At 37.0% G+C, this 12851-nt stretch overlaps 1 protein-coding gene across 3 annotated transcripts in view; it reads right to left on the bottom strand.

Annotated features, from left to right (window-relative positions):
* Positions 1-1189: 1189 nt before the first annotated feature.
* Positions 1190-12851, bottom strand: part of DCDC2 (doublecortin domain containing 2) — a 203116-nt gene continuing 191454 nt past the window's right edge. For all 3 annotated transcript variants that reach the window (XM_027861839.1, XM_027861928.1, XM_027862020.1), the window contains exons 10-11: positions 3293-3586; positions 1190-1668 (exon numbers count right to left, since the gene is read on the bottom strand). In XM_027861839.1, the coding sequence (XP_027717640.1) occupies positions 1564-1668; positions 3293-3586 (399 nt within the window). In that variant the 3' untranslated portion in view covers positions 1190-1563. The remainder of the gene's footprint in view (positions 1669-3292; positions 3587-12851) is intronic.

Below are 12851 nucleotides of genomic sequence, written 5' to 3'. Positions count from 1 at the left end.
TATTCCTTAGTCATTCAAAAGACAAATGGCAATATATTTTTTCCAAATATCTACCAAAATAAATGCAATTTTGAGGCCAATTGAACTCTACAATTTCTGATTATTTCACATTTGGTTACTAACAAAAGTTAAGGTGAGAGGTTAATCAGAAATAGGTTTCATTAATGTTCTAGCATTTCCCCAAAAATTTTTCTCGTAATAGTTTGATATTTTGAAGATTTAAAGTGGCAAATATTACTCATAACTAGAATAGGAAATTTGTTTTCCTTTTTTTTTTACTTGAAACTTTAATTGACCCATTTGTGAAAATAAACTGAGACACAAAGCAATTAGGGCCAATACCTAATAGAAATAATAGTATAATAGAAAGTCACTGGATTTGTTTTCTAGTCCTGACTGTCACTAACTAGTCATACAGTCTTTAGGCAAGCCACTTTTCTACTCTTTGCCATAATTTCCTCACCTGAAATGTGAAGGAGTTGGATCAACTAATCTCTAAGGTCCCATCTAGCTGTCAAATTTTATTTTTTCCAGTGGGAACTATATAGCAAACCTAATGAAACTGGGCAGTGGGGAAAATATTTTTATATACCTTCTTTGTCTTTTCCCTTGATTTTCTGAGAATCTGTATTTTGTGGGGAACTTTGTTTCTAACGTGCAGATAACTGAGAACCTGAAACAAGAGGTAGGAGAAGGATTGATAAGGGCTAGCAGAATAAAAATTCTACAAGATGAATAAAATTTCTATAGACCCAATGATGTTGAAAATCATGTAGATGGCTGAATTAGATAATTTTATTTCCTTCCTTAATTCCAAATCCTCCTAGCTTTTATACTAGGTACCATTTAGCCTACAAGACTTTAATATGTGAAAGGGCCATAAGGACGAGGCCTATTGATATGATGTGATATGATATGGTATGGTATGACACTTATAACACTCTGATAAGTAAGTCTCCTATTTGCAAAATAAACATCTTGGCTTGGTATATCAGAAAGATAACAGAGGTTTTGGCTGGAGAGAGAGAAAGGAAATGTAAGCATCTAGCAAGAATACTTGATTTTTAATGACATCTTGAAATTACAAATCTAAAAATGAATTGCAACTCATACTTTCTAAAGTTTATTATCCTAAGGAATATTACATACATTTTCCATTAAAATTCACAAAATATTCTGTGCCTTTTTAAATAAGACTTTTAAAAATATTCTGTCATCTAACAATCTTACAACTAAAATTCTAGTCAGGGCACATTAAAATTTATCCAGATATGATTATTACCCTATTACAAAGGAGAAAGTAAGAGTTAGTTTTCTTCCAAGAAAAGCTCCACCCAAATTTTTTACATTTAACTCTTTCAGATGGCTTTAAAAAAAAAACACCAGCTGAGGAAATAGATATTAATGTGATTATTCTTTCCATTTTTCATTATAATTTTGAAATTCTATAGGTAGAATTCAACCATATTGCCACATTATGTATAACAACCACAAACAACAGTGTTTAGAATTCAAGTATCACATAAAACCCTTAATTTTTCTTATAATCCACATTTTAAGCATCTATGCCACAGCAGCATACTCCTTGTTTTGTTCATTGCTATCATTTTCCTGTGGACTAGTGATTTTTACTTCAGGCCTTGGTGGTCTTTGAGCATCTGATTCATCCTAGTGAAAAACAAAATTATTTAACCCTTTAGGTTGCACAGATAATAAACAAGGATACATAGGCAGGGAACTTAAAGCATTCATCACTCCATTTAAACAAATCTTTATACAAAATTTTAATTTGAAAAAATTCCCATGAGCCATATTTTCATCGGCTTTTTTATTCTCTCATTTGCATATGTGACACGCCAGGGTTTGAAGGCAATGTGTTCTCTTCTTCAGCTTTCCTTTTCCTGACCACAACCTACCCAGCTCCTCTTTTGTATTTATCAGCCTCAGTTTTCCTGATTTTTTCTTCTGCCCTTTAAAATTCTCTCTTTCAATGAGATTTCTGAACTTCACACATTTCTAGGGAAAGGGGAGGGGAAAGTATGCTGCAGTCCCATTCTCAAGACAGCTCAGCCCTGCCCCAACACCACCCAATGCCCGATTCCCTTCCATTTTTGTCCATTAAGAATATAAGTATTCCTTGAAATCTGCTGCCCTACTTAATAAGAACAGAATAGAAAATCAGCACGTATTGACATAAAAACCCAACAGCACTTAATGCTTCTACTTCTTGGCACATTTATTGGTTTTTTATTATGTATAGAGGCATGTGTGTGTTCGTGTATGTTCACATGTGTGTAAATTATATCTAGATCTATGATCTAGATAGATTAGAGATAGAGCTATAAATACAGATATCTATTGGGGGTCAAGTGATTTCATCTCAGTGTGGGGAACTCTTTGTATGGAAACTTCCTCCAGTGATGTAAGCCAGCAACTGCTCTGTAATTTATAGTCTTAGGAAGTTCCTGGGGGCTAGGTGATTCATCCAATATCCCAAAGCTAGTATGAGCCAAAGACAGGTCTTGAACTTGTCTTTCAGACTCCAAGGCTGGTCCTCTACTCATTGTACTACACTGCCCTTCAGACATATATGTGCATATATAAACACATTTTTATATCTACATATATATGTCTCATATTGTATATTGCAGACCCCACTGTATTGCTAATCATCTTTAGGTATCTATAGGTCCTATTCTCCTCAACTAGACAGTAAGGTCTTAGAGGGCAGGAACAGTGTCTTACACTTCTTTGAATCCCCTCAAGTTGCTTAATACCTTACATATGTGTGTGCAGTGACTTGCATATAATGATAACTCAATAAATTGTCTACTCACTATATTTTCCCTGCTTTTTCATTTAAATGTGCTTGAGAGCCTATGTGTGTATATATAGATATAGATGGTATGTATATAGATACAGATGTGTGTGTGAATATGTATATATATACATATAGAAAAATATAAATTCAGTTCAACTTTCAAATGCCCTTGGAGCCCTACATATTCTGTAAAAGTTTAAATGATACTTATTATCAGAACTTTGGCAAAGTCAAGTCTCTTTCTAGCTAAATAAGTAATTACCCTCTTAACTTATCATCTATAGAAATTTGGCTTGTTAAGTGTTAATTGCTTCTGGCTGAATATAAATCAAATTCACCACCAAGATTCCAAATTCACCAAGAGAGCAGCCAAACAAGTTTGTAAGCTCTTTTAGGGCAGGGACGCTGTCTTCTTTTGTAGCTCCTATAACATACCCACAAACATATAAAAAAAAAGTGCAAAACTAATACCTCCTTTGGACCATCACCATCACCATCACCCTTTGCTAATGTTATCTCTTTGTCTTTCTCTTGATGACGCTCATCGTTGTTAACTTCATCCAGTTCTTCACCATTTTCTTCATTTGTGCCACCATTTACTCTAGGGGGATCAACATTCCCCTGTTCAGGACTTTCTTCAACTTCTTTTTCTTCAACATCACCATTTACTTTTGATAAATCTTCCTTCTCTTCTTCCTTCTCTTCTTCTATATCCTCATTTTCCTTCCCTCCACCTTCTTCCTCATCTATTATTTCTGCTGGCCTCTAAGGAATCAAAAGAAATGTGGTCATTTCCTGAACCAAATTTTTTAATGGAAACACACTCATATGTAAATATACAGGGTGTCTCAAAAAGTCTTAGTGAAGTTTTAAGCAATGCTTATTATATTTTTTCTGTGTAATATATAATGTTATATATTAGGAGAATTGTTATTCATGTATATAGGAATATATATATATACACACATATATATACACATCCTACTTCTTGCATAATATACTTGTGTGAATTACATATAGGGATAATGTGTATGTGTGTGCTCATGTGCATGCACTTGTAGTTTACATATATAAATGTCTATCTATATTTATATACATATATACTCAGAGGCATATATGTGTAAATATAATAACATATACACACAGAGATATGTCACATTCTTCCTCCTGATACTCAATTAGGCAGGGAATAGCTTCAGCATTTAATAGGGAAAATTCCAACAGATGTCCAAACACAAAAACCTACTTTCATGTCAATCAAAACCCAAAAGTCACCCTCTGCCATGTGAATTTTAATTCAATCCCACAAGCATTAAGCACCTACTCTGTTCAAGGCACAATGCTAGGTGCCAGCGATACTCAAAAAAAGAAAAAAGAAAAGAAAGAAGAAAATCAGTCCCTGCTCTTAAGAAGCTTATGTTTAAATTGCTCCTTTGGGGATTACAAGTGCACACATAATAAGGAATTATATCTAATAGTACCTTATCACCACTGGAAAAGGAAATGGCAAACCACTCCAGTATCTTTGCCAAGAAAACTTCATGGACAATATGGTCCACGAGGTCAATGAAGATCTAGACATGACTGAATAGTCAAACCACACCCTTATCTGTTTAATATGTCTCTACTGGACTTAAAGGTCCATGAAATCTTAGAACATATCTTAGAGCAGGGAGCTGGGAAGCACAGTGGATAGAGCTCCAGGCCTGGAGTCAGGGAGACCTGAGTTTAAATCCACAAGGCATTTGACCTCTGTTTGCCTCAATTTCTTTAACTGTAAAATAGGAATAATAACAGCAACTACCTCTCAGAGTGGTTATAAGGATGAAATCAAAAAATAACTGTAAAGCACTTAGCACCATGTCTAGCATATAGTAAACCCTATATAAATGTAAGATAAATTTTGTATCTTCCTCAGTGCCTTTTAGCATAGTGATCTGCTATTAATAAATGATTGTGAAATGGAATTCAATTATGTTTCTGTATTTTCACTCTTTTTCAGGAAGAGAGAGGAGGGGTCTACAAGAACCATCATTTCTCCTTGTTTTCGCCAAGAAAAATATTGTTTTTCTCCCATAAGGTTTCAACTTTCCTTAAGACCAAAAGGGTGAAATAAACAGAAAATCCAAAAACAGAATCCATGAGAATCGTTCTGTATTTTAGTTCAGTGGTCAGTAAATAGCAGTTCTGATCCTCTGAATACACACTTGGAAGTCATGTAGTCCAAATAAACATATCTGTGACTATATAATGACTTTTTATCAATGCCACAAGGCATTAACCACCCAAATAATAGGGAGAGGCAGTGTGGTATAGTAGAAAACCCACTGGCCCTGGAGTCAGGGGACCTGGGCTCAAATCTTGACTCTGATACTGCCTGTTGTAACCTTGAGCAAGTCACTTGATCTTTCTAGGCCTCATCTGTCTCATTTGTAAAATGCAGAGGTTGGATTGGATGATGACTAATCTTTTTGGATCCAGATGCATGATCCTATTGAATCAGAAGTCTTGGAGAAGAGTGGAACTCATGCATGAAGTACTCTGCCTATACCCCACCACCACTAAGGTGATTCCTTTGGGCCTTTGTGTTCCTTAGTCACTGACTCCATTCAGCAACCACCTCAACCATCTACCCCTCTGTCAAGGGCTTACCAATGGCCTACTTCAATTCCCTTCTTTTTCCTTTTGCTTCTTTCTGTCTGTTATCTCTACTCCTCAGGTATATGATGTCCCAACTAATCAGCTGAACTTGTTCTAATGTACAAAGGGCTACTCAGAGACCTTCCTCCAGTTCCCCGGTGCACAAATGCATTCTATCAGGGATCTCATGGAGACAATAAATAATTATCAGTTGTTTTGTCTATTGTATTGTATTTATGTGTAATAGCGAAGTAATGCAAATATTTAAACAGAACAGATGAGACTCGCATACTATACTGTAGTTTTTCAAAAAGTAGTATTATAAGAATATGCTCCCTCTAAAAAATAATTCTCCTTTCTCTTAAAAACTTGCTTATGCCTAAACTAACTCTTATAATGAACTTCAAAAACACTTCAGCTAGGTGGCACAATGAATAGAGCTCTGGCCTTGGAGTCAAGAGGATGTGAGTTCAAAGGTGACCTCAGACACATAACACTTACTAGATTACTAGTGATCCTGGGTAAGTCACTTAACCCCATTGCCCAAAAAAAAAAAAAAACCAAAACAAAGGGGGAGGAAAAAAAACGCTTCAGCTGAGGTTTCACTAAATATCTGGCAAACAACTGGAACAGTGAATGTTAGAAATGTGGATACACTAATGCATTGCTGGTAGAGCTGTGAATTGGCACAACTGTTCTGAAAAGCAATCTGGAAAAAAAGTGCCCATGCTCTTTTTTACCCAGAGATTCCATTGTTTGTCCCAATGAGGCCAATGACAAAAAAAAAAAGGACTCACATACACCAAAATATTTAAGCAACACTTTTTGTGATAGCAAAGGGCTGAAAATCAAGTAGATATCCATTGACTGAGGAATGGCTAAAAATCATATCATATCTGAATGTAATGGAACATTATATTTTCTAAGAAAAAATGAATGTCATTGTAGAAAATGTGGTTGGGAATGTTGCTTCTGCATATCACTCATCAAGGTGTGGATAAGTCCCCAAAACCCCTTGATGAGTAGCTGCTGGGGTATTGACAGCTGTAGGCTGTTGACAAGGAAACGTGGGGAGGGGAAGATGTAATTAGGGACAGAGTCTCACATGGGGAAATTAAGTGTTCCAGATAGGCTGTAAACCCTGCATTACCCAGCCAATGGGGACACAGAGGAGGGAACTGTAATTCGGGGCCTAGGAATAAAAAGCTTTGCTCTCCCTTCTGTAAGGGTGTGCCTACACAATGCACACTCTGCCTTGCTAGGCTATTAATTAAAGGTCCCCCCCCCCCCTTCTGGTGTACCAATAGCTTCTTGGAACTTTTGTTGCTAACAAATGGAGGCTTATCCAGGATCCAAACATCCTGAGTAAAGGGCGACTACCGATGAAGGATGGGAAGACATGTTCTGGTGATTTCAATAATCCCATGTATCTTCCATGGGTGTCCCAGCTCATGGACTGTTCAAGATCCTAGGACCAAGTTAATGAGTAAAGCCATTGCTGAACCAGAAACAAAAATGAAAAAAGGAAAATAAGCAAATGGCAACCAGGCAACTCTATGCAAAGACCAAGTTAAGAAAAGAGGACTACTAAGTATTGCCTTGGTGGTTGGGACCAAGGTAAGAAAAGAAGACTATTGAGTACTACTTTGGTGGGGCATCTTACTGGGGTCAGGACACTGAGTAGGTCTTGGACAAATAAGTAAGATGGGAAATAAGAATTCAAAGGTGCCAGGGAAACCAGGGGTAAATAAGGAGACCCCTGTGAACATTCCTCCAGATAGTTCCTTAGGAAGGATGTTGAAATACTGGGAAGGTATGACGGAAAGATAAGAAAAAGATCACAGCTGATACCAGTTAACTGAAGATAGCCTAAAAAGCTAACAAGAAAATTAGATTCATGCACACTTTGTCTTGTCCAGTTTCTGTGTGCGTTTGTTAAAAAAAAAAAAAAAAAAAAAGTTTCACATCTGTGGTGAAAGATTTAAAATAAAAGTCTGTGATTAGAGAGAACATTGGGAAAACTCCCACTTACACTCTCAGTGGGAGATTTTTGGTTTCCAGCACTGGTTAAGTAGGGACACCAGAATAAAGTTAAATGAGTAATGGAATCAAAAAGCAGGGGAAAATTCTGTTAGTGGAAGGTGCAGCAAGCAAGGTTACAGCTCAAGATAGGAAGAGCTGAGAAAGGGAAAAGCTAAGGGTTTGAATTCAGGTTTAATCAGATCTCAAAGCTGTTTGTGAAGGGTATGGGGGAAATACAACTCTCCTGACTTTCAAACTGTTAGGCATGAATTCCCTCCAGATTCCAACAGGTGCAATTAATTATTGGAACTATAGCCTGCCTGGGGGAAATTGACCACACCCTGTCAGCATTGATTCAAATTCCTCAGTTGTCTGAGTCAAACTCTTGGCTAACCCAAGTAATTATAAGTGATTTTAAGCTGTTTGTAAAACTTGTATGCATCAGCCTGAATCTCCCAGGAGGGTGAAACACTTAGAATAGTTTTTATCTGATAAGTCTCATAAAGGAGACTTTTTAGCTTTCTTAAGAAAGTAAGTTATTTAGAGCCAGGAATTGTCACCACATGTCTTCTTAAGGGAAAATATGAATTTGTGGAGAATGTTCCTTTTTAAAGGGGCAAAAGTATTGGATTTAAAAAAAATTTTTAAATGTTCATCATTACCAGATTTGATTTGATTTAAGTTTGTTTATAGATTCAGAGAAAGAGAAAAATGGGTTAATGTTGAGGTTAGAGTTGATTCAGGTGTGAAAGAATTCACTTAAGATGATTTTTTCTCTTAACCAATGTGAGCTCTTTTTCATGAAAGCTTCACTGGTCTCCTTAGCCAGAAAACTAAGATCCTGATATTTGGGAGAGTAATGCTTATATAGAAGTTTCAAAAGCATGATGTAGTTTTAGAAGTTTTTAAGGAGGTTAAAGATTAGACAAGTCAAGGAAGGATTTTAACAGAGTAAGCTGGGATTTCAAAGTACTGGAAAAGCAACATTAATAATCTCTTAACCCTCAGGGCACTGTTTCTTCAGCCTAGGTTTGTTGCATCCTTAGACTGGGCTTAATGGGTGCTTTCTGAGAGACGGAATCAGTCAGCAGCTCAATGAGAGCAGCATCAGAGGTATTAATACTAAAGCAATTACTGTAATGAGTTGTGGGGAAGACCTTGCTATTTTGATCAGATTATGTATGGTTAGAGAAGGATAAATAAGCTTGAGAAATAGAGATGCAAATCTATTTATTAGAGTAGATGTTGCTTGATCAGGAACTAGGACATGTGTAGGAATATATGTAAACTACTTGGGGCTCACTTTAGAGATGTTCCCTAATGTGAGATTATAGTCACACCTGAAACCCTGATGATGGGAATTTGCTATCCAAGATCTTAGGGGCTGTTAATGGACTATTATTCTGAGTAACTCCAGATATGGTTATAAAGGAACTTGAGCTACTGACCCATGATGCCCCAACCCTGTGGGCGGGAGTTGGGTGGAGGGGTGTCTATGAGCTTGCATCTATGAACTGCAGAGGGTGTTCTCATGGGAAGTTCAGGAGAACGACTATTCTCCATTAGCTGAGGTAGGATTCTCCTGACTTAATTTTCCCATTATGACACCTGGCAGACTTTAAGCCTGGCTCAATGCCATTGGCCATTATATAACTTCTGCCTGGAACTGACATGAAGTTAGGGAAGCATTGTTCCCTTTAGTCATGCCCCTATACTTTCATGGTAAATTTCTATAGTCATAAGTTTTATAAGATACATTGATGTGGGAACATCTGAGGTTATCATAATAAGATGCAAGTACAAGTGGGCTATTTGGCCTAGAATTTTAGAATTAAGTGTTATAAGTTAGGATCCTTTAATTCCTCATAACATTATGGGAATAATTAAGCCAAGGGCTTATGAAACTAGGATATTATTCTGTTAGTTAATATCTTATCTGTCTCAGTTTGTTACAATTGGTTAACATTAAAAGAAGAATGGCTTGTGGTCTATATTGTAAATGCCTTAAAAGAAGCATCCATTTTAATTAAGGGGTATTTATTTATACATGACCAGAAGTTGGCTTAGTGGAATATCATCTTCCTGATGGGGGAATATGAATAAGACTAAATATGACAACTGGCCTACGTTCTAATTTTGATCTTGTAATAATAGACATAAGGGCAAGGAAATTTAAAATTGTGTTAAGATCAGTGTCCTACAAAAATGGACACAAAGATCTTGACAAGAAGAAAGTCTGCTGCACACTGCTTGAACAGTACTTGGACCAGAAAACTTTACCGGATGATGTCTAGAACACCAACCAGACAGCTGCATGAAATGCCTTAAATGTACTATTTATTGTTACTTTTTCCTTTTGGATTTGTCAATGAGTTGATAAATTTCTCCCTCCCTTCTCCCCTATTAAGTCCCCAAAAGCCCCTGATGAAATGTTGCCCAATAACATATCCCTGGATGGAACTGGATGGTAAGAATTATAGTTACTTAATGAATTAAGATACAGGTGCAACAGAGTAAGTAAAAGGAAAAGGGGGGGGGTTATAGAAAACGTAGTGGGGAATTTTGCTTCTGCATGTCTGAAGCACCTCATCAGGGTGTGGATAAGTCCCCAAAACTCCTTGATGAGAAGCTGCTAGGGTACTGACAGCTGTAGGCTGTTGACAAGGAGATGTGGGGAGTAGAAGATGTAATCAGGGGCAGAAACTCACTTGGGGAAATTAGGAGCTCCGGATAGGTTGTAAATCCTGCATTACCCAGCCAATGAAGAGGGAACTGCCATTCAGGCCTAGGAATAAAACACTTTGCTCCCTCTTCTGTAAGGTCTGCCCACACATGGGACATCCAGCCTTGCTAGGCCGTTAAGTTGTTTTTGTTTTTTTTTTCTGGTTCACCAACAGCTTCTTGGAACTTTTTAACATGAATACAGAGAAGCCTGGAAAGGCTTATTTGAACTGATACAAAGTAAAGTAAGCAAAACTAGAAAACTGTATAACAGTGGCTACAGCATTATAAAGGGAAGAAACCACAGAACGATAGAACTTAAATGATTCAGGCTTATAATGATCCCTAAAAGAATATAATTGGCTCCAAGGAAGAGAGAGGAGAAGAATTTCTCCCTATATACACACTCCTTTGAAGAAGTAGGATAACAGGGGTGTGGTACACTGCGTACAATGTCAGATAGTTTTTGCTGAACTTTTTTTCTTGCTTTCTTCCTTCACACTTTATTATAAGACATCAGCCTTCCCTCATGCAAATCCAATTCAATTGCAAGTCATGTCATCTTCCTGATGCCATGGCCTTCTTCAAGAATGAAGGACTAACCACATAACTATAAGCTATGACTCTCTAGAAGGGGTGAAAGAGGAATACAGTGAGAAATATTAGTAATATAAAAATAAATATCAATAAATTTATATAAAACTTTTATATTAAAGTTTCTCACATTCCAGTACAAAGAAAATTTCTCATCTACAAGTCCAATACAAAGTATATAAAGGTTTTACATGGTTAATATGACTATAAATAAACATTTGGGGTATAGGGAGCTCCCAAAGAAGAAATTCTTCTACCAGTACAGATCAGTACCTGCTCCGAAACTTAAGAATCTTGAATGCTAATTGATGCCTAGGAGCACTGAACACTTAAGTCTTGCCCATGGTTACCCAACCATTATATAAATGTCAGTGATGACACTCGATTCCAGTAGTTCCTAACTCTGAGACCAGCTCTCTAATGACTGATCTAATGCTTTTCATTACCATACAGAAAATGCAATTATCTATTTGCCTCTCTCTGCAGCCATAACCTCCCTGCCTATTAAACATTTCAAAGTGAAAGTCCTATAAACATCTATAACTGAACCTGTCTAAAATTGAACTCATCTTTTCCCCAAAACCTTTCCCATCACCTTCAAATTTCCCTATTCCTACTGAGGGTTCTACAACCCATTCAATCCCCTCCCTCCAATAAGTTCACAAATTGGTGTTATCTTCAACTTCCCCCTCCTTCTCCAATCTGTTTCCAAGGCAATATCTTTCCAATATGCCTACTTATCTCCTTTGATACTGCCACCACCTTGCTGCAGGCCCTCATTTCTTCATGGATGGTCTGTCTGTTACAAATCTCTCCTACTCCAGTCCATCCTCCATTCAGCTGCCAAAATGATTTTCCCAAAGTGCAGGTCTAAATATGTCACCCTCCTCATTCAACTCCAGTAGACTGCTATCACCTACAGGATCAAACATAAAATCCTATTTGCTATTCCAAGTCCATCATAAGCTAACTCATCTCCCCATCTTTTCGGTCTTCTTATACTTTATACCACCCCCCCAACCACATGTCTGTCAATCCAGTGACACTGGCCTTCTTAATGGTCCTCAAACAAGATGCTCCATCTCTCAGCTTCAAACATTTTCACTGGCTCTCCCCCACACCAGTAATGCCCTACCTCATGGCCTCCTGGCTTCCTTCAAGTCTAAGATGCTATCTTCTATGGGAAGCCTTTCTTAATTTCTTTTAATTCTAGTGCCTTCACTCTGTTGATTATTTCCTATTTATCATATCTATGTAAATGTGTTTATGTGTGTATAGATAGATATGTATTGCCTCTTTGTAGTCATTTGCATGTTATCTCCCCCATTAGATTGTCATGGCAGGGACTGTCTTGGCTTTTTTTTTTTTCTTTTTTAATCCCTAGGGCAGCCAGGTAGCACAGTGTGTAGGAGGCTGAGCCTGGAGTCAGGAAGACCTGAGGTCAAATCCAGTTTGACACTTTCTAGCTGTGTAACCTGGGCAAGTCACTTAATCCTGTTTGCCTCAGTTCCTTATCTGTAAAATGAGAAGGAAATGACAAACCACTCTAGCATCTTTACCAAGAAAAACCCTAAATGGGGTCACAAATTGTTGGGCACAACTCAACAACTCAGCACAGTGCCTGGCACATAGTAGACACTTCATAAATTCTTATTGATTGACTAGGAACTATCATCATTTCTTATCACTTTATTTTGTTTTAAAAAATATTGTTCAAAAAATAAAAGCCAAAAATCTCACTCAAGTTTCACACAACATTTCAAATGATAGTGAAATAATATCTTGGTTACTATTTTTGTTGCCTTGAGAAAGTTACTAAATCTCTATGGACCTCCGTTTCTTCAACTATAAAATTAGGGGGTTGTAGCAGATGACCTAGAAGGTTCCTACCAGATCTCAATTACACATTAGATATAATGTGACAGAAAGAGACAGAAAGACAGAATTATCTGCTTTACTAATCTCCATTTTCAGATAATAAATGAAATGCCATCAAATTTGTTCACATGATGCTTAACAAACAGATGAAAACTGAAAATGTGAATGAATTCAT

The sequence above is a fragment of the Vombatus ursinus genome, unplaced genomic scaffold, assembly GCF_900497805.2.
Source record: "Vombatus ursinus unplaced genomic scaffold, bare-nosed wombat genome assembly UNPS02000577.1, whole genome shotgun sequence".
Lineage (NCBI taxonomy): Eukaryota > Metazoa > Chordata > Mammalia > Diprotodontia > Vombatidae > Vombatus > Vombatus ursinus.
The sequence above is the reverse complement of the archived record's forward strand: the minus strand, read 5'-3'. Positions and strand labels throughout refer to the sequence as shown.